This window comes from Capra hircus, chromosome 17 (genome assembly GCF_001704415.2).
Source record: "Capra hircus breed San Clemente chromosome 17, ASM170441v1, whole genome shotgun sequence".
Classification (NCBI taxonomy): Eukaryota; Metazoa; Chordata; class Mammalia; order Artiodactyla; family Bovidae; genus Capra; species Capra hircus.
Window position 1 is genome coordinate 5055772 of NC_030824.1, and position 27625 is coordinate 5083396.

The 27625-nt window shown below is 49.6% G+C and overlaps 1 protein-coding gene across 1 annotated transcript in view; it reads right to left on the minus strand.

The window, feature by feature from the left end:
* The window catches only part of SEZ6L (seizure related 6 homolog like), a 74031-nt gene that overhangs the window by 39460 nt on the left and 6946 nt on the right, over window positions 1-27625 (minus strand). Inside the window, 6 exon segments of the mRNA XM_018061199.1 lie at window positions 13216-13354; window positions 15316-15510; window positions 16361-16527; window positions 20324-20489; window positions 24696-24881; window positions 27101-27293. Of these exon segments, the coding sequence (XP_017916688.1) occupies window positions 13216-13354; window positions 15316-15510; window positions 16361-16527; window positions 20324-20489; window positions 24696-24881; window positions 27101-27293 (1046 nt within the window).

Here is a 27625-nt window from a genome sequence, read left to right on the forward strand (position 1 = left end):
TGTTGTATGTATAGTGTGTGTAGTGTGTGTTGTGTTGTGTGTGTGTGGTGTGCTGTATGTGGTGTGTGTGTAGTGTGTGTGGGGTACGTGTGTAGTGTCTGTGGTGTCTGTGTCGTGTTGTGTGTTGTGTTGTATGTATAGTGTGTGTAGTGTGTGTGTTGTGTTGTGTGTGTGTGGTGTGGTGTGTGTGGTGTGTGTGTAGTGTGTGTGGGGTATGTGTGATATGTGTGGTGTGCATGTTGTGATCTGTATGTGGTGTGTGATGTTTGTGTTGTGTACGTGTGTGACATGTGGGGTGTGCATGTATCTGTGTGGTTGTGGTGCATGGTGTGTGAGTGCACACATGCGCGCACACACACACACTCCTGTGCAGAGAGACACGGCCCTGGGAAGATGCTCCGGGCTGTCGCAGCAGGAGCTGACAGCTGCCGGATCTGTTTGCTGTCACTGAGTCCCCCTCGTACAGCCTGGTGTGGCTCATCTCAGCTGCCAAAACACATCCCGTGCAACCCAGGGCAGGCTCCGGGAGGGCAGGAATGGTCCTCCAGGAAAAAGCCAACCATTGGGAACCTCGAGGGCTCCCCCGGGCTCCCCCTGAAGGTGTGACGTAGCTGCACAGGGGCCCCCCGGCCGCCACAGGACCATGCTTGGAGCCTCTGCCCCCGCCTGGCTGCCAGACCCCACCATGTGAACTCGTGGGTTGTTTAGAGAATTAACTAAGTTGACAAAGGTGATGTACTCTAAAGAGTTTGGCATGCAGTAAATGAGTGCTTTCTCCAAGCCTCTGATAAGCTAATGCAATGCCAGGCATGTGGTGGGTCCTCACCGAGCACCGGCTGGAGAGGAAGTGCCAGGGTCACTGCACATCAGACAAGCGGTGCGGCTCGTGGGACGTCAGATCTAACTGCATCTGAGTGCCGTGGGCTCCTAGGTGAGCACCAGCAAGGCAGGAGCCAGGCTTGAGATGGGGGGTGGAGGGGGGCGGTCCCGCGGTTGCAGATGCCAAGGCTGCAAAGAGCTGGCACAGCCGAGGAGTGGAAACGGGCATGTGTTGGGGAGGACCTGTCCTAGGACTGCGTTTCCCAGTTACCACTCACACCAACAACGGGGGAAGGGGAGTGACCAGCTAGGCAGGACGTCTGGGGAGTGCCCTAGGATGAAGCTTCTTCATCCCTCAGTGCCCGAAGTTGGGGGCAACATTTGTGTGTGTGTGTGTGTATAGTTGTATAATAGAGCTCAATTTGTACACACATCATGGAAGGAGTTAATCGTCATCATCATCACAGCTGCCAAGTGGACTACTGAGTGTGTGCATGGTGTCAGGCCCTTGCCAGGAGTTCCACCTTCCCAGGAACTCTAAGAGGTGGGGACTCTATTAATATCATCCTCCTTTTAAAGACAGGGAACTGAAGCTCACAGAAGTAAAGTGATTCATCCAAGGTCACAGAGCCAATGAGGTGCAGAGTTAGGACCTGAACTCAAAACTTCCTCTGTTGTTGTTGTTCAGTTGCTAAGTTGTGTCTCACTCTTTTCGATCCCACGGTCTGCAGCACAACAGGCTTCCCTGTCCTTCACTATCTCCTGGAGTTTGCTCAAACTCATGTCCATTGAGTTGGTGATCCTCTGTCGTCCCCTTCTCCTCCTGCCTTCTTCAATCTTTCCCAGCATCAGGATCTTTGCCAATGAGTCAGCTCTTTGTATCAGGTGGTCAAGGTATTGGAGCTTCAGCTTCAGCATCAGTCCTTCCAATGAATATTCAGGGCTGATTCCCTTTAGGATCAATGGGTTTGATCTCCTTGCAGTTCAAGGAACTCTCAAGAGTCTTCTCCGCACCACAGTTCAAAAGCATCAACTCTTCAGTGCTCAGCTTTTTTTATGGTCCAGCTCTCACATCCGTACATGACTATTGGAAAAACCATCAGTTCAGTTCAGTTCAGTCGCTCAGTTGTGTCTGACTCTTTGCAATCCCATGAATTGCAGCATGCTAGGCCTCCCTGTCCATCACCAACTCCCGGAGTTCACCCAGACTCACGTCCATCGAGTCAGTGATGCTATCCAGCCATCTCATCCTCTGTCGTCCCCTTCTCCTCCTGCCCCCAATCCCTCCCAGCATCAGAGTCTTTCCCAATGTCAACTCTTCGCATGAGGTGGCCAAAGTACTGGAGTTTCAGCTTTAGCATCATTCCTTCCAAAGAAATCCCAGGGCTGATCTCCTTGCAGTCCAAGGGACTCTCAAGAGTCTTCTCCAACACCACAGTTCAAAAGCATCAATTCTTTGGTGCTCAGCCTTCTTCACAGTCCGACTCTCACATCCATACATGGCCACAGTAAAACCCATAGCCTTGATTAGACGGACCTTAGTCGGCCAAGTAATGTCTCTGCTTTTGAATATGCTTAACCATAGCTTTGACTATATGGAATTTGTCAGCAAAGTGATGTCTCTGCTTTTTAATATGCTATCTAGGTTAGTCATAGCTTTCCTTCCAAGGAGCAAGTGTATTTTTAAATTTCATGGCTGCAGTCACCATCCTCTATGACAGGTAAAAAGAAAGCCTTTTCCTCTTCCTGAAAAAGTCTCAGGATCTTTTGAGAGTGCCTTCCACATGTTAAGAAGCATCAGGTGGAGAAAGAAACATTTTCTGATTCTTTAAGCCAGGCACTGAGCCCTGGGTAGAATTTATAGCTGTGGGATCATAGGCAAGTTATTTCACTTCTCTGGGCCTCAGTTTCTTTATCTGTAAAATGGGGACAATGATAGTCATCTCCTAGGGACAGTTGTGCACAGGGATATCATTTGGAGCTTCGGACTGGGACCAGGAGACCTGAGTTCTCACCCCTACTCTTTGTTGGGTGTGGTAGCTTGAGTGCAGAAATGATTTCAAAGCTATGGGGGCCCCTCTGCGTCCAGACCCTTTGTAGGGAGGCTCTCAAACATCTGCCACCAAGAGATGGAGTCCACTTCTCCATCCCCTGAATCTGGTCTGGCCCTTGCTTTGTGATTCACCATAGGATACCAGTGATGTCACACCAATTCCTGGTCTAGGCTCACTCAACAGGCCGTGAATGCTTCTGCTCATGGCTGTGGAATGCTGGCCAGTCACTACAGGAAGGAGCCCAAGCCAGCTGTTGGACGATGAGAGACCCACAGAGTAGAGGTGAGCCATCCAAGGCTACGGCTGCCTAGACTGACAGCCAGCCCACCCCAAATACGTAAGGCCAGCCGTCGACCCACGGGGCCACCTCCCTAGTCCATAGTTGCCCACAGACACAGGAGGGAGTCAGCTCAGACCAGGAGAACCCTCCTTGCTGACCTGCAGACTCATGAGACATGACACAAACTTGCTGTTTCTTGTCACTGAATTTGGAGCGGTTTGTTATATGGCAATAGCTGACTGAGAAGGCAATCTCGGAAGTCTTTCCCCATCTCTGGGCCACAGTTTCCTCATGTGAAACAGGGTGAAATTTGGGCTCTATGAACTGTGCTGCTTGAGATTCCCTAGAGTGTTTGGCTCTGGAAAAAAAATCCCTTCTCTCTCCACCACTGGACTGGAGGGCTTGCTTTCTATTGTGGCCATTTCTCTTCATGATTTATGCTTGCTGTGTGGATATGGCTTCCCTAGTGGCTCAGATGACAAAGAATCTGCCTGCAATGCAGGAGACCCGAGTTCGATGCCTGGGTCGGGAAGATCCCCTGGGGAAGGGAATGGCAATCCACCCCAGTGTTCTTGCCTGGAGAATCCCATGGACAGAGGAGCCTGGCGGGCTACAGTCCACGGGGTGGCAGAGTCGGAGACGACTGACCGACTAACACATTGAGTGTCTGTGCTTCTTGGGGGCTGCCCTCAACTCTTTAAAAATATATATTAGTGGCATGCAGGAGCTTTGTGTCATCACGCAGGATATTTCATCGCAGCACATGGGCTCTCTAGCTGTGGCTGTGGGCTCTCTAGTTGTGGTGTGTGGGCTCTCTAGTTGTGGCTGTGGACTCTCTAGTTGTGGCTGTGGGCTCTCTAGTTGTGGTGTGTGGGCTCTCTAGTTGTGGTGTGTGGGCTCTCTAGTTGTGGTGTGTGGACTCTCTAGTTGTGGTGTGTGGGCTCTCTAGTTGTGGCTGTGGGCTCTCTAGTTGTGGCTGTGGACTCTCTAGTTGTGGCTGTGGGCTCTCTAGTTGTGGTGTGTGGGCTCTCTAGTTGTGGCTGTGGACTCTCTAGTTGTGGTGTGTGGGCTCTCTAGTTGTGTGTGTGGGCTCTCTAGTGTGGTGTGCTCTCTAGTTGTGCTCTAGTGTGGTGGGCTGTGGTGTGGCTCTCTAGTTGTGGGTGGTGGTGGGCTCTCTAGTTGTGGGGCGTGTGGTGGGCTCTCTAGTCTGTGGTGTGTGGGGCTCTCTAGTTGTGGTGTGGTGGGGCTCTCTAGTTGTGACCTGTTTAGTTCTCTCTAGTTGTGGCTGTGTGGGCTCTCTAGTTCGTGGTTTGGTGTGTGGGCTCTCTAGTTGTGACGTGTAGTCTCTCTAGTTGTGGTGTGTGGACTCTCTAGTTGTGGTGTGTGGGCTCTCTAGTTGTGACGTGTAGTCTCTCTAGTTTGTGGACCGTTGTTAGTTCTCTCTAGTTGTGGCTGTGGGCTCTCTAGTCGTGGCGTGTGGGCTCTCTAGTTGTGTGTGGGCTCTCTAGTTGTGCTGCGCAGGCTCCAGAGTGCTTGGGCTCAGCAGTGGTGGCACTTAGGATCTTAGTTCCCCAACCGGAGATCGTAACCCTGTCCCTCATATTGCAGTGTGGATTCTTAACCACTGGACCAGCAGGGAAGTGCCTGCCCTCAACTCTCAGCTCTCCCTTCTTGCTTGGCTTTTGGGCTGAGTTCTCACCGCACAAAGAAGCTATATCTGTTTGATGAACAGGAGTGCCCCTGGACAGGCACTTAATTTTTAGGGCTTGGAATTGACTTAGCACAGAACGGGTTGGCAGCAGCTGAAGAGACATTTCCATAGCTATCAATCATATGGTTACTGGGGTTTGTTATTAGGTTCTTTTATTTCTTGGCTGATGGATTGTTCTGGGGTCCATAAACAGGGAGAGATTTGGGGCTGTGCTCCACTGTGGACCCAAGAAAAGCAAACTGGAGCTTGGCTGAAATTTCATTTTTCCAGAAATATATATATATATATATATATATATATATATATATATATATATATGAAGTAGGTGTCCAGGAAAAGGGAGGAGGGCATCTCTTTGAGCCTCACTTTTTCCTTCTGTAAAATGAGTTAAGGCATTTCTCCTTTGCTGAACACCTCATTACCATTTACTGTGCGGTTATAATATTGGATTTTGGCCCCAGAGACCTGGGTTCAAATCCCGCTTGGTTTCTTTCTAGCTGTGTGACCGTGGGCAAGTGACTTCACCTCTCTGAGCCTCTTGAGTTTTCCCATCTGTAAAATGGGGGCAATCACAACGTGATCATACATGTTTCTCAAGTGAGAGTTAAATGACTTGAAGAGCACTTAGTGGCTGGCAAACAGGAAGTGCTCAATGAATTTAGATACTGATTTTGACGCCAATGATAACTGCCATCATCATTCATGAAATAATTCCTGCCAAGTGTTTGCCATAAAGTCTGGCATATAGTAGGGACGACTATTTGCCAATTTGATGCCAGAAACCTTACTGAGAACTTTACAGGTTGTTTAATAAACATACACACTCAAGATCTCTCTCTCTTTTATTCAACAGATATTTATTGAGCACTTACTGTGTGCCAGGCCCTGGGGATATAAACAAAATATCCCATTGCAAGGCAGCCACCTTCTGTCACCTTCCTGAAAATGCAGAGTCTGTAAGCAGCAGAGTCAGGGTTGAAAGGAACTCTCTCTGACCCTAAAAGAGGTGATACCCACTCTAATGGCAGAAAGTGAAGAGGAATTAAGAACCTCTCGATGAGGGTTAAAGAGGAGAGAGAAAAAGCTGGCTTCAAACTCAAACTTCAAAAAATGAAGATCATGGCATCTGGTCCCCTCACTTCATGGCAAACAGATGGGGAAATGCAGAAGCGGTGGCAGATCTTACTTTCTTGGGCTCCAAAATCACTTCGGGTGGTGACTGTAGCCACAAAATTAAAAGACGCTTGCTCCTTGGAAGAAAAGCTGTGACAAACCTAGACGGAGCATTAAAAAGCAGAGACATCACTTTGCCAACAAAGATCCATATAGTATAAGCTACGGTTTTTCCAACAGTCATATATGCATGTGAGAGTTGGACCATAAAGAAGGCTGAGCACCAAAAAATTGATGCTTTCACATTGTGGTGTTGGAGAAGACTCTTGAGAGTCCCTTGGACTGCAAGGAGATCCAACCAGTCCATCCTAAAGGAAATCAACCCTCAAAATTCACTGGAAGGACTGATGCTGAAGCTCTAATACTTTGGCCACCTGATGCAAAGAGCCAACTCATTGGGAAATACTCTGATGCTGGGAAAGGCTGAGACAGAGGATGAAATGGTTAGATGGCATCACTGACTCAATGGATATGAGTTTGAGCAAACTCCAGGAGATAATGAAGGACAGGGAAGCCTGGTGCTGCAGTCCATGGGGTCTTGAAGAGTCAGACATGACTTAGCTACTGAACAACAACTCTTTGACTCTAGAAACTTCGTGTCTGGCAGGCGGCACCTCCAAGCTTGTGGCCCCAGGGCCCAGCTCTTGCAACCACGCTCAGGCTGTCTTTCAGGGCCTAACTCTAACTTGCTATGCAGTGCTGGGCAAGCCACCTTCCCTCTCTGGGCCTCCTGCCAGGTATTCCATCCTCGAGCCTCTTCTCCAAGCACGCCTTAGTTTCTGTATTCCCTGTTTTATGCTTTACGTTTTGAGAGAGCAAGAAGGAGAAAGAAGAGAGAGGATTCAGGGACTTCCATACTGGTCCAGTCACTGAGGCTGTATGCTCTCAACACAGGGGGCCAGGGTCCAATCCCCGCTCAGGGAACTAGGTCTCTTAGCTGTGGTAAGACCCTATGTGTTGCAAAGATGACCAAAGATCCTGTGTACTGCAACTAAGACCCTGGCACAGCCAAATAAATAAATAAATATATTAAAAAAAAAAATTCTGAAGGATTTAAAAGATTCACATCCAGACGCACTTTAGGGTAAGCAGCGGATTCCTGATGGAACTGGGAAGTACAAGGTGGGTCAGGGACTAGGTATTTTGGGTGTGCAGGAGGTACAGTCTGGGGGCTCCTGACTCATCCTACCCACCTTCTTACCTATGATACTGACAACACAATTAGAGGGTTCTAATTACTGCTACTCCTTGGAAGAAAAGCTATGACCAAGCTAGATAGCATATTAAAAAGCAGAGACATTACTTTACCGACAAAGGTCCAAATAGTCAAAGCTATGGTTTTTCCAATAGTCATGTATGGATACGAGAGTTGGACTATAAAGGAGGCTGAGCACTGATGAATTGATGCTTTTGAACTGTGGTGTTGGAGAAGACTCTTGAGAGTCCCTTGGACTGCAAAGAGATCCAACCAGTCCATCCTAAAGGAAATCAGTCCTGGGTGTTCATTGGAAGGACTGATACTGAAACTGAAGCTCCAATAGTTTGGCCACCCGATGCGAAGAGCCAACTCATTGGAAAAGACCCTGATGCTGGGGAAGATTGAAGGTAGGAGGAGAAGCGGACGACAGAAGATGAGAAGCTTGGATGGTATCACTGACTCAATGGACATGAGTTTGAGCAAGCTCTGGGAGTTGGTGGTGGACTGGGAAGCCTAGCATGCTGCAGTCTATGGGGTCACAGAGTCGGACAGGACTGAGCCACCGAACTGAACTGAACTGAACAGGGTAACTGCTGCAGTTCAGGGCATCCTGTAACACTGCTTGAGTCCTTTGTCCATAGGGGCCGCTCGGGCAATGCCCTTCTGCCATTACAGTTTGACCAAAGGACACTCCTCAGAATCCTGCTTGGAGGCCACCCTCTCTGTGACATTTCCATAACCCCAGTGCCCCAACCCACCCCCTCCAGCCACAGCACTGTGCCTGTATTCCGCGGGGTTGTCTGTTTATGGTCCTACTTCCCTTCCTGACCTGTGAGTTGTTGGAGGCCTGGGAGCCTTCCAGCTTCATCACTGAGACATATAGCTGATGCCCCCAAAAGGCTGTTCAAGTCAATGCAAGTGGAGGCTACGGTGTGCACATCAACCCTGGCTCTGTCCTTCCCTAGCTGTGTGACCTGAAGCAGCCGCTTCACTCTCTGTGGTGTCATTCCCAAATCCACAAAGCAGTGGGGATCAAGATGGACTCACGAGGATCCCTGGCACCTGCAGTCCTCATTTGCTGCTGCTGCTGCTGCTGCTAAGTGGCTTCAGTCGTGTCTGACTCTGTGCGACCCCACAGACGGCAGCCCACCAGGCTACCCCGTCCCTAGGATTTTCCAGGCAAGAACCCTGCAGTGGGTTGCCATTTCCTTCTCCAATGAATGAAAGTGAAAAGTGAAAGTGAAGTCGCTCAGTCATGTCCAACTCTTCGCGACCCCATGGACTGCAGCCCACCAGGCTCCTCTGTCCATGGGATTTGCCAGGCAAGAGTACTGGGGTGGGGTGCCATTGCCTTCTCCGAGTCCTCATTTAAGAAGCGCCAACTACATGCCGGGCCCCATGTGATGTGCTCTGCGTACGTTATCTCTAAATTTGGGTAATTACCCCTCTGCAATTATCTCTGCTCACATTAGCACTAAATTATGTAATTATTATCTCCATGTAATAATGTTCACATTCATTATTGCTCTCTGGGATGAATGATGCAGCTCAGGGCCCGGCACGCAGTAGGTCTTTCATAAATGGTGACTAATTAGAGCCGCTATCCTAATGCCCACAGCATCAAGAGGTGGGCCCAGAAGACAAGGGGGAGAAGAGTCTCCTCTCGCGGGCCACAGATGGCTGAGGGCCTCATGACTCAGCAAACATTCCAGCACCTACTACAGGCCACCTACCCAGCTGGTCCAGCAGTGCAAACTCTTTCCCCTTCCCCGATGTGATAAATAACAATTGCAAACACTTAGGCCACGTGAGGGGCCCTGAGGATGGAATTATTTTTACTATCAAAGCCAAATTGGTTTACTAAAACTGTCAGCGGAAACCAAGCAAGATAAATTAAAGCCAGCAGCTCCTGGGCTGCGTGGCTTCCTCGCTAGTGAGATGCTATTTTCTCTCCCTCCGTGGGAGGAAGTGGGCGCCAGGCCCAGATACTGCTCTGCCAAGTGTGTGCTGGGGTTTGCCGTGGAGAGACCCGGGCTGGTGACCCCGAGGGCTCAGCTCCCTCTTGCCATGCTTTAATCCTGTTAGCTGCCTGAACCCCTTCCCCTGCTGCCCGGTGTGGGCACGTCCAGACTCCCTGATGTGGCCTTCAAGGCCCTGCCTGATCCCAAGGCTTCCTCATTGGTGTCGTGCCCCCTCTATCTCTGAGCTCCAGACAGACAGGCTAGGTCCTCTCACAGGCTGGTGAAGACCCCAGACCCTGGAGACATGGCAAGCAGAGTTTGAATCCCAGCCATGTGATCACAGTCACCGTTCTACTTCTATGCACGTGTGTGTGTTCAGTCGCTCCGTCGTGTCTGACTCTTTGTGAACCCCATGGACTGTAGCCTGCCGGGCTCCTCTGTCCATGGGATTTGCCAGGCAAGAATACTGGAGTGGGTTGACACTGCCTTCTCTAGGAGAGCTTCCTGATCCAGGGACTGAACCCACATTTCCTGCATCAGCAGGAGGATTCTTTACCACTGAGCCACCTGGGAAGCCCTCTACTTCAATGAGTTTATTCACCTGTAAAGTGGAGATAACCACCAGACTTGCTGCCTGCGTTTGTTCACAAGGGATGTGAATGCCTGGGATGCAGTAAACGCTCAGCATATGTTCCATGTTATGGATGAATAATAAGAGAGTCACGCTTCCTGATTCTGGACCTTAGTGCATGCTGTTCCTTTTGGCTGGAACACTGTTCCCTCCATCTTTGCCTGTCTTCTGCCTGTTACAGTTCACAGGCAGTGTGCTGGAACCAGTGGCTCTTTCTGGGTCATACGAGCTGATTGTTAAGGGTCCAGGCATTTGGTGAGCCTGTTGATGTTGTGTTGATTGCTTGAAACTGGTTTCACAGCGTAAGTATTTACATCGAGGAAATTGGCAAATGCTGCACATCAGGGAGCTGCTCCCCAGCCCACCAGCCAGGAAAAGCCACTGTGGAACCTTGACCAGAGTCCTCCTGCTCTAGAATAACCCCATGTCTTTCAGGTCTGAGCAGCTGGCAGGATGGACGACTCCTTTCTGAGATGGGAAGATGAGTCAAAACAGGTTTGGAGAAAGGGAATCAAGGGGTTGAAGTCTGGGGACTTCACTGGAGATGCCTCTTGGACATCGAAGTGAAGAGGTGAGAAAGCAGGTGGAAATAAGGTGAGCTATATAATAGCTGTATATTCCACCTAGGATTACTTGGAGGAGCAAATTATTTAACACTTGAGAATAACCTTGCAGACAGTAAGTACTCAATCATGAAAAATAGCTTGCCTCACCACCTCCATGAGAAACGACCTTAACCACTCTCTAGACTTGTAGTTCCTCAAGTCCGAATCTGGTAGGGAGATACTTCTTATAAAGAGGGGGCATTATTTCTAAAAATTGAATTTATATTAGAGAAATGCAAATCAAAACTACCATGAGGTATTACCTCACACTGGTCAGAATGGCTTCGTTAAAATGTCTACAAATAACAAATGCTGGAGAGGGTGTGGAGAAGAGGGGGTGCGCCTACACTGTCGGTGGCGATGTAAACTGGTGAGCCCCGTGGGGAGCAGTATGGAGGCCCCTCATAGCACTGAGGCTACAGCTGCCATACGATCCAGCAACCTTACTTGGGGCACGCAGCCTGACAAAACCATCGATACAATTTGCAGAGATAAATGCACCCCAGTGCTCACCGCAGCAGCGTTCACAGCAGCCAAGACATGGCAGCAACGTGAATGTCTATCAGCAGGTGAGCGGGTAAAGAAGAGGCGGTGCATATACATGCGGGAGCGCTCCTCAGCCGTGATAAGGAGCGACACACCGCCACCCGCAGTGACACGGCTAGACCCGGAGACGGCCATGGTAAGTGAAGCAAGTCAAGGGCAAACACCATACGACGTCACTCCTACGTGGGATCTAGAACACGACCCAAACAAACGCATCAAGGAAGAAACAGGCACACCGAGAACAGACTTCCGGCTCCCGAGGGCGAAGGGGGTGGGGGAGGGAAGGGTTGGGAGCTTGGGATTCACAGATGCAAACGGTTATACGTAGGATGCACAAAAAACAAGGGCTCATGGTAGAGCACAGAGAACTGTATTCAATATCCTGCGATAAACCATCACGGAAAAGCATGTGAAACAATACCTGTAACCCCTACCCAACCTCCACACTCCAGACACACTGAACTCCCGTTTAGCCACTAAGTGGGCCACTTTCTCTCTCATTGCCAGACTTTGCACATGCTGAACTCACTGTCTGGACCCTCTTCATTTCTCTTCATCACTTGCGTATCTTCTTTCATCCCATCCCAGAAGTCACTACCTCCTGAAAGCCCTCCATGATTTCACACAGATGCCTGCTCTCCCCATCACTGCTTTTATCACACTGCACAAAGTTTCATGTCCTCATTCACTAGACACTGAGGGCGGAGACAGTTCCACCTTTCTCACAACTGTATCTCCAGTGCCTAGCCTAGTGCTGCCACACAGTAAGTGCACAGCAATTTTTTTTTTTTCAGAGTTTATAGAGACCAGTCAACCCACTCTTTTCCAATATAAGCTTTACTGCTGAGTTGGCAACTATCAGAGCCTTTTCAGTGCTTGGCTCATAGCAGATACTCAGAAAACATGTCTTGAATGAATAAGCACTTCATTCCAGGCTCTAGAAGTCAGACAGCTAAGAATGGGAGAAAGGGGGTGACTTATCATTGAGGAGGGAGGGAGGCAGTGGGCAAGGGAGGCTTAACTCCTGCCTCCAGCAGCCACAAAACACCCATGTTCCAGGAATCTCATTATAGATGAGAAAAGCCAAGGCCCAGAGAGAAGTCCAGAGTCTCACAGCTGGAGGTGGAGGAGACGAGACTCAGGTTGGCCCGACCCCAAGGCCACCAGAGGCAACTGTGCAAATCTATGACTCAGGGCAGCCTCTGAGGACACTCCTGCCTCCAAGGGACTGCTCCAAAGACAGTCACTCATAGTCTTGCAAATCATCTTCCTCTTGCCAGGCTCCTCTGCAAAGCCAGGCAACCCCGGAGTTCTGCTTCCCAGTCAAGCGGGTTCTACTTCAGGCTTGTGGGGAGAGCTGACCCCCAGAGGTCCTGTCTGCATCCAGAGAGGCCCTCCCGAACTTGGCACCCAACCATGTGTCTGAGTCGTCTGGCAAGCCCTTTCTTCTGCTTTTCTAGACACCACTGTCTGTCTCTGTACCCTTCTCCGGATCCCTGCGGACTTAGAGAGGGCAAGTTCTGGATGGAGCATCTAATAGGTTCCCTCACCGAGTACTGGAAAACAGACACACAGCCAGGGAAAGTCCATTCATTATAACATGTCTTTTTCATTTGGCAGTCACTGTCTGAGCTTCTGCTATGTGTCAGGCTCTGTGTAAGATGCCGGAGGAGAGATGAATCAGACCAGGTCCTGACTGCAAGGGCCTTCTGCTCTAGTTGAGTGATCAGACGGGAAAACAAACTGCTGTGTGTGTTAGACTTCCTCCTCCTCCTGACCATCCTGGCCATCCGGGCCTCTGAAAATGCTGTCCTTGCTCTGGCACAGGGCCTTCAGGGGATTCCGTTCCTTTTGAATATGTTCACTCCAATTCATCTTTACATTCTGAGCTTTCTCAGATCCTCCAGGAAAGGCTTCCCTGACCTTCCTCTTGACGTCAGATCTCCACTATAGAATCGCATAGCATCAGGTGCCTTTCCTTACAAAGGTGCATTAACAAAGTTACACTGATGCATCTCCTCATTAAGTGCATGCTTCCTGAGCAGACTGAATTTCCTGAGGACAGGGGCTCTTTCTGGGTGTGTACGATGTTGTTTCCCCACCATAGGGACCCCAGTTATTTGCACAGCCCCTGACACACAGGAGGTGCTTGATTAATAGTGGTCGAAACAATCAAGCAGGAGCAATTTCTTCCCCAACTGGCTAGACCTGGGGGTCCCCCTATCAGAAACACTCACAACTGGATGTCTAAGAAGATCCGCTTCTCCTCGCCAACGTGGATCTTCCAGATACAGTCTTCACCTTCCACGTAGGGCTCCGGCCAGTTTGGTGACAGCACCACCCCGGCCACAGCAGAGAGCTCCCCACCACACATGGCTGTAAAAGGCACAGACAGACAGACATGATGCATAAGGAAACAGATATGGCGAACAGCCGGGAGTGTGGGCTATGAGACCAGACAGTCCATACATGTGTGGAAGGATTAAATTCAGGCCGCCACCTGTCTCCTCCAGCTGAAGGCTGGCAAAGGCGGTATAAGGACATTGTACTGGGGGTTCTGCAACCCTGGGATTCAACCAACTGAGAAGCAAAGTCTGAAAAAACTCCAGAAAGTTTCAGAAACCAAACCTTGAATTTTCCACTCACCAGCAGCTGTTCACATAGCATTTACATTGCATTTAGGACATTCCTGGATCATTTACATGGTGTTTGCAATTGTTTACTAGTATTTACTTTGTATTATAAGTAATCCAGAAATGATTTAAAGTATATAAGAGAATGTGCCTTTTTATATAAGGACTTGAGCATCCACAAATTTTTATATTGGGGTAGGGGGTAGCGCTGGTTCTGGAACCAGTCCCTTGCGGATACTAAGGGATGGCGGTTGGTCTTTCAGGACCAAGGACAGAGCCCAAGGTTTCAAGGAACTCTTCAACAGACTCCCCCTTGAGCAGGGGGTGTAGTGACCAAGAGATGGTGCATTTGAATCATGTGGACCTGAGTTCGAGTCTTGCCTTGGCCACCAAAGGATCTGTTGACAAGGCATGTAAGTTCTTGGAGCCTCAGCTGTCTCCCTCTGGACAGCAGGGAGAAACACCAGTGCAGACCTCACTGGATAATTCTGAGGCTTAACTGAGCTCATGGATGTCAGACGCGGCACAGTGCCAGGCACAAGGTAAGCATTCAGTAATTCTTAGTTAATGTTACTGTGGAGGGCCCTGGCTCCGAACTGGAAGTGGAGATGTGTGGCCGCACTTGGCCCTTTAAATTTCACTCTGTGTTTGCCGCTTTGGAAAGTTCTCAATGTGGCAGAGGCCAAAGCACCAATAAATTCCGCTCTGTTAAACCAGCACATTTAATACAGGGATCAATCCCTCACCACGGCAAGGCTATGACTTCATGCCAACTGCCATCTGAGCAGCGGCTGCCAGGAGCCAGGGCTCTGTTCATTATTCCACACTCCCCACTTGAGTTCAGGCATGGAGTGGCTCAGCAGGGAGGGCAGGCCACTGGGCGTCCACATAGCTGAGGGTTCCACAGAGCTGACACTGTCCAAAGGGGCAAAGAGCCCAGCTTTCGGAGAACAGAGAGACCAGAGTTCCATGCCTGCTTCTGCCAATTACCCTCAGTCTTCTGAGGCATGTCACATCACAGCTGTTATTTCTTTGTACCTGGGATCAATAATAATATGCTCCTCAGGTACTGGGCTTCTCCAGTGGCTCAGCAGTAAAGAATCCTCCTGCCAATGCAGGAAAGTTCAATCCTTGAGTTGGGAAGATCCTCTGGAAGAGGAAAGGGCAACCCACTCCAGTATTTTTGCCTGGGAAATCCCATGGATAGAGGAGTCCGGTGGGTAACAAATAGTCCATGGAGTCACAAAGAGTCAGACATGACTTAGCAACTGAACAAGACAGGATTGTGGTGAGGATTACATCATATAATGCTCAGAGTGCCTGCAACACAGTTTTTTTTTTTTTTTGCACTCCTCTTAACAACTATTATTATCATCATTATCATTAATTAGACTCAGGGTTGCCATGTGCTGTTGGGTGGGCTATGCACTGCACAAGTCTGCACAGCGTATGTAGGAACTGAACTCCATGCAGAGATCTTCTCACCCAGCTGTGCATGATGGGGCCTTGTATCCGGAGGAAGGGGCTCCTTTTCAATTTTATCCATTTTGTAATTTTCTCAAGGATCAGCAGCAAACCTGACCCAAAGGAGAGTGAGCCCTGGAAAGGGTTCTAATCCTAGAATCGGTATACAAGCTGGATCTCTTCATCTGAAGGAGTGGAGGGCCCTGGGACACCCTGGAGGGAGGGCTGTGACCCACTCACCTCTGCACAGGGGCTCCGTGTCGTTCCAGTACGGGTCTCGCACGTTGATGCACTCAATGACGGCCGGGCCCTGCTCCAGAGAGTGGCCGGGGTCGCAGGTAAACTCCACTATGGTCCCGATGTTATAGGTCGGGTCGGACGTGGTGAAGTTCCCGTTCTGAATGTAGGGCTCGTAGCAGTGGCCTTTCTCAAAGGCTGGGCCAGAACACAAAAGAGGGCAGCTGCTCACGCGAGTCGGGGGAGGCGCGCGGGGCCGAGCTCACGCGAGTCGGGGGAGGCGCGCGGGGCCGTGCTCACGCGTCAGGGGAGGCGCGCGGGGCCATGCTCACGCGAGTCGGGGGAGGCGCACGGGGCCGTGCTCACGCGAGTCGGGGGAGGCGCACGGGGCCGTGCTCACGCGAGTCGGGGGAGGCGCGCGGGGCCGTGCTCACGCGAGTCGGGGGAGGCGCGCGGGGCCGTGCTCACGCGAGTCGGGGGAGGTGCGCGGGGCCGTGCTCACGCGAGTCGGGGGAGGCGCGCGGGGCCGTGCTCACGCGAGTCGGGGGAGGCGCGCGGGGCCGTGCTCACGCGTCAGGGGGGGCGGGGGCGGTCAGGGGAGGCACGCAGGGCCATGCTCATGCGAGTCGGGGGAGGCGTGCGGGGCCATGCTCACGCGAGTCGGGGGAGGCGCACGGGGCCGAGCTCACGCGAGTCGGGGGAGGCGCGTGGGGCTGTGCCACAAAAGCAGGCGCCCCTTCTGCTGCTAGGGCAACCCCATGGAAAACGGGTACCAGAACCCCCACTCCAGCTCCTGCTGACCTGCTGAGGGCCCTTGGCCATTCACCTGGCCTCTCTACCTCTTTATTTTCATATCTGAAATGGGAACAAGGACCGTTGCCTCCCCAGCCCCAGAGGCAGCCTTTGGGGTCCAAGGGGCAGTCTAGCCATGGCCTCTTCTCCAGTCTTAGCAGGTCACATTTCTGCCTCCCAAGACCCAGCCCTGCCATGCTTCCCTCAATCCCACAGCGAAGACCCAGCAGAGGGGGCGGCCCCCCGGGACCCTCACCCTCAAACCGGATGTTGAAGGCTGAGGCCGCTGGCGGCTGGTGGGACGTGAATTCAATGCGGATGGTGTGACCATCGCTCAGCAGGCCCTCGAAGGGGACATTATCCGTTTGGAAGGAGTCGTAGAGAAGAGTGGACTTGTTGGTCAACCCGCTGTAAACCATCATCCTGGCAGTGCGGAAGGAGATGGGGGTCAATGAGAGGTCTTCAGGGGCCACTGACATGCAGCAGCAGGAGGCGTGTGCTGTGAGCACCTGCTCTGGGACCGCATTCCCTGACTCACACCCCGACTTCACCCCATACTCACCAGGATACTCTGCATCATCTCACCAAATTTGTCTCCCTTTCTGTACAATGCTTATCCTAGACTCATGGATGGATTCTGAGCTTGTAAGGAAGGTGCTGTGTATGATGTAATGACCAACTGAATTAATAGATACCAATTATTTATTACTAATATGGGCTTCCCCAGTGGCTTAGCAGTAAAGAATCTGCCTGCAGTACAGGAGACGAGAGCGATGTGGGTTCAATCCCTGGGTTGGAAAGATCCCCTGGAGGAAGAAATGGCAGCCCATTCCAGGATTCTTGCCTGGAGAATCTCATGGACAGAGGAGCCAAGCAGGGGGTCCATGGGGTCGCAAACAGTTGGACATGACTCAAGCGACTTAGCGGTAGCAGTATTTATTATTCACTAAGAAGTTGGATGATTGGGCTAATAACATTCTTGAAACACTGATACACACACACACACATACACACACACACACACACACACACACAACCACAGTCCCACCTTTAAATTCTGAGCTGTGGGACTTTGGACAAAAACATTTTACCCCACTGAGCCTCAGATTCTTCATCTGTAAAATGGGTACAAGAGTGTGGGGATTAGAGGCCAAGGGTATAGTGTGCAGGTATGCAGGTCAGACGACCAAGTGTTGGACCACTACCAGGCTCTGCCACTGACTCTTGCCTCCTGAGGACACTGTGTGTGCAGTTAGAGGAGTCCCAACTTCCAGTCCCCAATTCCCCATCCACTGAGGTTACACAAGTCTCAACCCATCTCGGGCCTCACTTTCCACAGTCCTAAAAGGAGGGGTCACAAAGTCTTCCCTATCTGTCTTCCAGGGGGGCTTTGAAAAGATGAAGCACCCTGAAAACTGAAAGGTATCAGACATGTTGACATTCTTAGTGTTATTAAAACCCTTTGGCACTTGACTCTTTGCTAGCCGAGGCAGTTTTAAAGAAGTTATGCAAAGATGTGGAAGGAACCAGTACACAAATTGGATCACTTACTTTTATGGATGGAATCATAACTAGGCATTTTTAATTTTTCAAGTTTTTTTTTTTTACCATGACCCATATAAAAGGTTTATCATATGAATTTCTAATGTCATCAAAATGTAGAAATGTTGGAGTCTCAGTCGATTTATTCTGCCTTGTGTCCACTGTGATTCAGATAAGGAGGGGGCTGGGATAGAGGCCAAGGGCCTCTTCACAATCTTCTAATCCCTCTTGACTGTATCGTGTCTTTGGGGCCATTCCCAGGACTCTTCTTTAGGAGAATTGAAGCCTTTGGCAACAAAGGTTGCTCCAGGGAAAATCCTCAGGATCTCAAAATCTCTACAGTCAATGACTCTTCCCAAGATAGCAGTTTTCTAGCTATGTTCTCTAGAATGTCTGAAATAATGAAGAGTTTTATCTCAAATCTATGTATAGTCTATGGTCAAATGGGCTTGGAAAATTTAAATGAAAATTAAACATTTTGTTCCCTTGCAGGACTTGTCAGTGCCTTTGCCAGTCAATGTGCCTTGATACCAAGATAGAGCCTGGGTGTAGTGTCTCCCAAACATATTTGACCAGAGAACCCACTTTCTATGCTGCATATTATGGGACTGGAGTTTAGAAAGAGTTCATTTTGGGGGGGGTTGGAAATCATCTTTAAAATTTCATTTCACTCCTCTACTCAAAATCCTTCCATGACTCTCTGCAGCTTCTAGAAGCATCTGGCAGCCAAAGCCCTTCAGAAGATGGCCCACATTTACCTCCTCATCTTTGTCCATCTCCACTCCTATTCTCCCTGCTTGGGCGAGCTACTCCATCCACTCACCTTATTTTCGGTTCCCTGAGTGAATCTCTAAGGTTTAGATCAAGGTCCCATATCTTACATGGAGCCTTCTCTAGCTCTAAGCTCTTGCAACTGTGGTACTTAAGCTGTTTTCCCTCAATAAAGTCCATGGACAGATAAAGCTCCCCTTTCTTCTTAGCACAGCGAGTATCTTCGCTCCTGTGTGTGTGTGAGTGTGAGTGTGTGTGCTTTGATCTTGATGAGCGACTCCAAGCTTCTTTCCCTAGAGACACTTGAGCACTGGTTTTCCCTGGTGGTTGTCAACACCTCCCTTTCATAAACCCTTGCAGGGCTCCACAGAAACACCCAGTGAAACTACAGTGTCCATGTGTCTGTCGGCTCATTTATCAGGATTTCATAAACTTTCAGAAAATACTCATTTTGGTTAATTTTTCTTTCTCTCTGCTTCTCACTGTCTGGTCTAAACGTACACTTGGTTTATTCCCAGTACCGTTCAGAAGAGGCAAACCAGAGGTCTGAATGTTAAAAAGCATTCATCACTGAGGGCTCCCAGGTCTTGCTTCTCAATGAGTCTCCAGGGGGAAGAGACTGGGCATGTTTTTCTTAAAGGTTCCTGAGGTCATTCTGATGCTACAGAGAATCCATGCTCTGAAGCCCCTATTAGACACCTTGTACTTTAAGGCAGTGATTTATTGATACAGAGTTGTCCAGGATAAAGCTGAACAGTTTGGAGGGAAGTGGACTCCAGAGTTGGGTAAATTATTCAGTTGTCTGGTATTTTCTCAGAATCCTTTCCCAGAGGTTAATGGTTTAGGTCTGAAGCCTCAAAGAAGCCAGGACACCATAATTCTAAGTTGAAAGTTGGACAGACTCCAGGACTTGAAGGTGCTGGCATTCTGTGGGTGCCCTACCCATACCCCTTAGCACTCTTTGCTCACCCAGTTTTAGCCAGTTTCCAGAGTCTCTGAGAATCAGCCGGTTCAGCCAGCTCAAGGGGTGAGAGCAATGCTGGGCAGTCAGTGTGTCCAGGAGCACCCCTACTCCACAGTGAATGAGTGGGTAGATAAACACCCCAGCTCCCTTGCCCTCTGACAGGAAGTCTCTGAGCCATGCTAAATGCAGCTTCCTGGGGGACCCCTGTAGATAAGACACCTGACTATTAACACACACTGTATCTACTCCCTTTTCTTCTCTGCTCATTTTCCTGGTGCTTTCTAGGATCAGCTGCTAAATAAACCACTTTCTCTCACACCATTGTCATACTGTCTGTTTCCAAGGGAACCCCTTCCAACACAGCAATTCTAAGCAGCCAAGATCCTAATTTTCTAGAATGTTTCAGAATATTCTGGAATAAGGTCTCAGCTTATCAAAGTTTTCTGATTCTGGCTTCTGTGCCTATTACTTAACATCGACAGATGTGCTCTTAGCTAAATCCTGTCTTGTTATCGAAAGTTCCTTCATGTGCATACATCTGGTTTTTGAATCTCAATTTCCTGTCACACCAGGAACCAATGTTCTTCTCTCCCATTCTCCTTTGAGGCTAATGCATAATTTGGGCACAGAGCAGGTGCTCAGGAAACGCTCTCTCCTTGCTCAACTGCAAAAAGCGATGTGCAGGAGAAGGGACGAAGCAGTGAAAGGTAGGGGGACTCCCTTCCTGCCTCTCCCCCCTACCCTGCTGTATGCCCTGGTTTCCTTATGCATAAAAGGAGGAGATCAAAACTGATGGTTTCTAATATCCTCGCCTCCCTCCCCAGCTCTTCCTTTCTCGACCTCCGTGAGCCAACAATTTAGCCATTTCAAGACTCCAGATCCCAAGCCACATCCTAACAGTCTGGGAAGCCATGAGGCCACTGGGGACCCTCAGGGGTTTACCTGTCCTTCTCGTGCAGTGCCAGCCTCTCAAAGTGCAGGTGCAGCTTCTGGCCCTCTGGAGCTTCGATCGTCCACACGCAGAACTGGCTCCCACTGGCATTCGCAGAGTGACTTGGGGACAGGACGCGGCCGATGGTGGCGTTGTGCACAGCCCCTCCACAAGGGGCTGGAGCCAGACAGTAGGGGTGGGTGGGCAATGAGAGGATCGCGGAGAGAGAGAGAGAGGTGGAGGGGAGGATAAGTAAGTGTTTTATCCTTCTCTGACCCCAACCCCTTAGGAAGAGGAAGACCATGGGCAAGTCCCCTCCTCCGGAGACAGGTTCGTCCTGTTTGACAGGAGATCCAGTCCCACGACTGGAACCACTGCCCCATGCATCCCCGGCAGGGAATGAATGACTGTGCCTTGACGCACTGGCTGTGCCCTGGTTCTCAGTTACAAAATGGTAATCAAGAAGGACATAAACAGGCAGTTCTCCAAAGAAGAAGTCTGCTTTTAGTACTTAGTTAAGCACTCAAAAAAGTCAGCCTAACAATAAAAGAAATGCAAATCTAAACTATATTCTATCTCCGTCCACCTAATTGGCCCAGATAAAGAGCAGCAATAAACGGGGAGCGCCATCTTCAGTGATGAGAAATGGTTGCTCTCCATTCAGGCCTGGTTAGAATGCAAATTGCTATGACCTTTCAGAAGGGAAATCTGATGAAAAATATGGAAAATGTGTTTAAACACTTTGACCTGGTAATTAAGGTTCTGGGGACTTATGTCAAAAAAAGATTTAGAGAGTTTCACAAAAATGTATGAATGATGATGTTCACTGTTTGATTGCTTCTAAGAGCAAAACACTGAGAAATAACACGAATGTCCACTTACAAACGCTTGGTGAGATGCATGCCATTCATATAGTTTTTAAAAACCTTGTTATCAAAGAGTACTTCAGAGTATAGGAAAACGCTCTCTATGTTTTAAGTGGGGGAAAAAAAAGTTAGAAAATGGTCCGCCATACCTATTTCAATGAGCTATATGCAAAGATCAATTGAGATCAGGGGTATAAAAGTGATTTGTCAGACTCTTCAGCACTTTTGTATTTCTTGGAAATACATTTTTTTTTTTTACCAGAGTTATATATTACTTTTACCATAAAAATCTAACATACATGAAAAAATGGTTTGTGAACTGAGAAGAGTTCTGCAAATGTTGGGAGGCAGTTTTATTCTTAGAAGATATTTGGCCCTCATTAAATGTTTGTTGAATGACTTCATGACTAATAAAAAATTGCAGAGGTGAGAAAGACCAATAGCTCCCTTGCCTGCTCTGGACTCTGCTGTGACCTACAGCAAAGATGTTGCTAGGAAGACTTGCACTTTTTTTCAGGACCACGGACAGAGTACCGGCTCCTCCATCTCTGCACTCTGTCTCCTGTCCCAAAGTGGAGGTTCAAGTCTGCCCGATGTCACTTACCCACTGTGGATCCAGGACAAGTCATGGAAGCTCTCTGAACCTCTAGTAAAGCAGTAATAATAATTCCACCCTCCTTATGGCCTGAGATGAGAAACGAAACACTGCGTGGAGAAGGCTTGTCACCATCCCTGGCACAGAGTAGGTGCTCAGAATGCAGGCAGCCTCATTGCCCTATAGCTCAGGGGCCAAGGAGATGGACGAGCTGTCCCTGGTGGGGGGCTCCAGCCATCTGTCCTCTTTGAGCGGCTGCTCATTTGCTGCCTCTCTGCTCCCCTTCCTTGCCTTATTAAGCCGACTGATGACTCTGTTTGGCTTCAATTTGCCAGCCGTGGCTCCCCATCCATCTTTCTTAGCACAAATTTAGGCTTAATTCCTCTCTGATTTCATACATAGATAAAAATTAACTCGAGGGAGGCATGGAGACCAACTGCCCTATGGTTTGGATTTTTCTTTTGTTTTTTTAAACACACACACACACACACAAAATTCTGAACAGCTTTGTGAGAATAATACTGCAATAATTAAATCTCAGAATTTACCATCAGCTCTCATTTGCATCTTGAATTCTAGTGACTACAAATGCCTAGAGGGCAGGAACAACGTTTTTCTTATTCCCAGTATCCTGTTTGTACATGGCTCATGGCCTGGCACATAGTAGGTGCTCAGTTAATGTGAGCAGCCTGTACTCTCCTGGCCACAGTCAGGACTTTTGAGGATCTAACAGGGTACTACTCAATCGATAACTGAGGAAGGTCAAGGTTGCGGCCACTGGTGCAGAGAGAGTGTAGCACAGTGTGCTTCTCAATCTATGATGTGCAGCAATGAACCACAAAGAGAGCAAGCTAAATGTAGATTTTTGATTCGCTTGGTTTTGTGTGGGGCCCAGGATTATGAATTTCTAATAATCTCCCCAGTCTGCACTTTAAATAGTGATTGTGTAAGGGAAACAGCTCAAGAGAGAAGGACTCTAGATCCAGCTCAGTTTCTATCTGGTGACTTTGAGGAAGAAACTTCACCTCCGTGAGCCTCCGTTCCCTCATCTGTGAAATGGGGATAATGGTTCATGCCGTGTAGGACTGCTGTGAGGATTCATCACAGCCCTGGCTTATGGAGTGGGCTCATAATATGGCAGCTGTCACATCAAAAGCTCAAGCAACAACAACCAGAAAAAAAATCCCCCATAAATTAGACTTTGCCAAAATTAAGGACACTAAGGGGGTGACAAAGGATGAGATGGTTGGACGGTATCACTGACTCAACGGACAAGAGTTTGAGCAAACTCTGGGAGATAGCTAAGGACAGGGAAGTTTGGTGTACTGCAGTCTGTGGGGTCACAAAGAGTTGGACACGACTTAGCTACTGAACAACAAAAAGCAAGCTATTAAGAAGCGAAAAGACAACCCACAGAGTGGGAGAAAATATTTGCAAATCATATATCTAATAAGAGTCTAGTAATTAGAAAACATAAAGAATTCTTACAACTCAAGAAAAAGACAACTACATTTTAAAAATGGGCAAAGGACTTGAATGAACTTTTCTCCCAGAAGATACACAAATGGCCAACAAGCATATGAAAAGATGATCAATGTCATCAGCCACTGGGAAAATGCAGAGTCACACTAGGATACCTTCACACTCACTAGGATGGCTGTCAGAATAAAAAGAAGGCATGGAAAAGAAGTGCTGGTGAGGATGTGGAGAAACTGGTACTTTCATACATGGCTGGAGGGAAAGGACATGGTGCAGCCAGTGGAAAATGCTTCGACGGTTCCTTCAAAACTGAAATGTGGAACTACCATGTGACCCAGCAACTCTGCTTACGGGTATATACCCAAGAGACGGAGAAGGCAATGGCACCCCACTCCAGTACTCTTGCCTGGAAAATCCCATGGACGGAGGAGCCTGGAAGGCTGCAGTCCATGGGGTTGCTGAGGGTTGGGCACAACTGAGCGACTTCACTTTCACTTTTCACTTTCATGCATTGGAGAAGGAAATGGCAACCCACTCCAGTGTTCTTGCCTGGAGAATCTCAGGGACGGGGGAGCCTGGTGCGCTGCCGTCTATGGGGTTGCACAGAGTCGGACATGACTGAAGAGACTTAGCAGCATATACCCAAGAGAAATGACAACATACGTCCATGTCAAAATGTTCACACATGTGCTCATAGCAGCACTATTCGTAACACCTCCAAAGTCCAAAACAACTTGAATGTCCCCCAATAAGGGAACAGATAAAATGTGGTCTATATAATGGAATATTATTCAGCCATCAAAAGGAATGAACTTCTGATACATGCTACTATATGGATGAACCTTGAGAACACCATGCTGAGTGAAAGAAGCTGGATTCAAAATATCACATAATGTACGACCCCAGGCATATGAAGTGTCCAGAATAGGTGAGTCTGTAGAGACAGGAAGCAGGGGCTGGACACAGGGGGAAACAGGGAGTGACTGCGAATGGGTCCAGAGTGTCCTTCAGGGGGTGATGAGGGAAGTGGTGACGGCTGCATGGTACTGTGAACGTCCTAAACGTCACTAATGGTCACTTTTAGGTCACGTGTATTTTTATCATGTAACAAAACCGGCAGCCACCACATTTTTGGAGCAGTCTCTTTCTGAAGGTCAGTCTTAACACCACGGGCTTCCCTTGTGGCTCAGACAGTAAAGCATCTGCCTGCAATGCGTGAGGCCCGGGTCAGGAAGATCCCCTGGAGGAGGGCATGGTAACCTACTCCAGTATGCTTGCCTGGAGAATTCCACGGACAGAAAAGCCTGGCAGACTCCAGCCCGTGGGGTCACAGAGAGTCGGACGTGACTGAGCGACTAACACTTTCCCTTTAACCCCCTGGGGGCTGGTCTCTCCTCTCCTGGGAGACCACCCATGGTGGGTCCGGCTGAGGCTGGCGTGTACCTGAGCAGATGGGCTCCCGGCTGCTCCAGTGGGGCTTGGAGGCATTGATGCACGTCAGCGTCTTGGCGCCCTGGAGCTCGTAGCCCAGGTGGCAGTGGAAGTGGGCCTCCCCGCCCGAGTGCAGGTCCATCACCGTGACGTCCCCGAAGTCAGGCCGGCGGGGGAAGCTGCAGCTTAGCATGAAGGCTGGGGAGAGATGCCGGGGCAGACAGTCATCTCTCAGAGCAGGAGACGGAGAACGCGACCCACATCCCAGGAGCTGGTTTGTGCTGAGGAGAAAAGATGAGGCCCCCAGGGACTCCCAAGCGCTAGAGGAGTGTATTTCTGTGACTCGACTTGATCACGCGCTGCTGAGACTGCCAGACGAGCACTTTTCTCTAGGCTCAAAGCTCACCCCGCCCCCCACCCTGCCTAACCAGAGACAGCAGGTTTGGGGTGTCCCCACCCCTCCCCGGAGCCTCTCTCCTTGTGGAGACAGAAATACTTTCTCCTTGAGCACAGGAGGGGCGGGATCACCCAGATAGGTTAGTCCCACCCATACGAGCAGCTTAGGCGTTTGTTAAAAATGCAGGCTCTTGGGCCAGGGTTGGGAGAACCAGTTCTTTAGGAAATGCCAAGGATGTGAGAGCTGGAACTAAGTCCCGGGAGGTCAGGGCTCGGGCTGCGGAAGAGACTGATGTGAACTTATGTTCTCTTACTCCATCACGTAAAAACCAGGTGACCTTGGGAAGTGAACAGTGCCCTGAACTCACTCTCCTCCCCTAGGACTGTCCCTATTGCATGGGGGGCAGTAAGGATTAAATGGCAAACGCCAGAGGAGAGCCTCTTTAGGTCAACTGCAGTGGACAGAGCTTGCTGGATGGAGTGGCAGAAGGGTGCCCGTGGCCACGTTGAGCTCCTCAAGTTTTATTTTGATAAGAGAATGCGGAGTCCATCCCTGGACTGTGGTCTGATCTCTCCTGCAGTTGAGGATTCCTGCATTCCCAGTACTCATGAGGAGGACTGAATTCAAGTTCATGGCTCAATGAGCTATTTTTTCCCCCATTTTTTAATTAACAAAGACAACAGACGCTCGTCTGCATACTGAGAAGGTGCGAGGGAACGGATACTCCTGTATACAGTCACCCATCTGTTTCAGAAACATCCAAGGGGAAATTTTTAAATGAAGTATTTTTCCAGACATTTGGTCAATGTGACGTAAACGTGGATGGCTGTTGATTTCCCGAGGTGTGGCGAAGGGCGCCCCCCTCCCTGGCAGATACTTGGCATGTATCCAGGGAGAGCTCCCAGGAAGGAAGCGTCCTAGGAGGTGGGGGAAAATGGGATGACATTGAAGGAGAGAGAGAAGGAAGAGAGAAGAGGGGGGTGGGAATGAAGCAAGGGAGAGGTGCAAGGAAAGAAATGAAGGAAGCTGGGACTTCCCGGATAGTCCAGCGGTTAAGACTCTGCACTTCCAACGTGGGAGGCCGTGGGTTCAAGCCCTGTTTGGGGAACTAAGAACCCATATGCTTTGCGATGCAACCAAAGAAATGAAAATAAAGAAAAGAGAGAAGAGAAGAGAGGGAAACGGTAAATAGGAAACAAAAGGAGACCAGAAGCAGACAAATACAGAAGGAAGCGGAGAAGGAAAAAAAGCAAGGGACCCTGGCAGCAGAGGCTCCCTCCCAGAAGCCCGTGGGCCTTCATGGGACTGGTGTCAGATTCAGGGGCCATGAACTCGAATGGGAAAAGCGGGCTTGCTTATTCTTCACTGAACAGGTTCAAGGTTAACCGCAAAGGTAGACGACAAACTGTTACACAGTCACAGCACCCGTGGCTTTGTCACCAAGGGAATCAGATATGTTCACATCAAAATGAATATCTTGACATATTTCTTATGCTCCTTTGAAATTACAATAATTATCAGAGCCACTGGGAAATATGATTTAATGTGTTAATAAAGAAGCACATAGATTATGATATCATAGATCAGAACAATGTTTTGACAAGTGCTGTTCAGTATGAACGGCTTCCTTTTGAATTGTATATATTTTATTTTATGCTCTTAAAAACACGAATCTAAGGGACTTCCCTGGTGGTCCAGTGGTGAAGAATCCACCCTGCAATGCAGGGAAGCTGGGTCTGATCCCTGGTCAGGGAACCAAGACCCCATATGTCTCGGGACAACCAAACCCGCACACAGCAACTAGAGTCTATGTGCCACAATGAATGAGCCGGCACGTCACAGTGAAGATCCTGTGTGCCGCAGCTAAGACGAGATACAGCCACATTAATTACAGAAGGAATCGCGAATCTAAGAAGGGGTCCATGGTGTTACCAAACCGGCACAAAGCGGGTGGCAGTCCTTGGCGCTGGAGGGGAATGGAGGCCAAAGGTACATCTCAACAGCCCTGGCCTGGCCTTACCCTGGTAGTGCAGCTGGAAGGTCCCAAGGCCGTCGTCCTGGAAGGTGCGGAAGTACACGGAGATGGTGTTGGTGGGGCTGCGGATCACCTGGCCCTCGACCAGGAGCGTGTGGTTGGCCAGGACGGTCAGGGAGGGGCCGTCTACCCCTCGGATGGAGAGCAGCTCCCCCTCGGACAGATTCACGCTCTTCACCTGGGTACGGGCAGGGGCAGACAGGATCTGAGTCGTGTTTGAGACAGGGGTCCTCCCAGGCTCTGAGGGTCCCCAGGCAGCACCCTCTTAAGGAGCCCCTAGTGCATGGGGTGGATGGGGGGCCACGCCCCAGCCCCGGAAACACTCGGAGCCCTGAGAACCTCTGGGCTCCCTGACAGCTCCTGAAGCTGCAGGGGAGGTGCCACAAGGATCTTCAGCCCCCTTTGCTGGGTCCTGCAGGAGAGGCTTTCTGGAGGTTGGCAGCTGAGACAGATTTTTCTGGACCTGGCAGGTGGGGGTAGGGCTTTGATCAGCTTGGGCCTGAGGTCCCG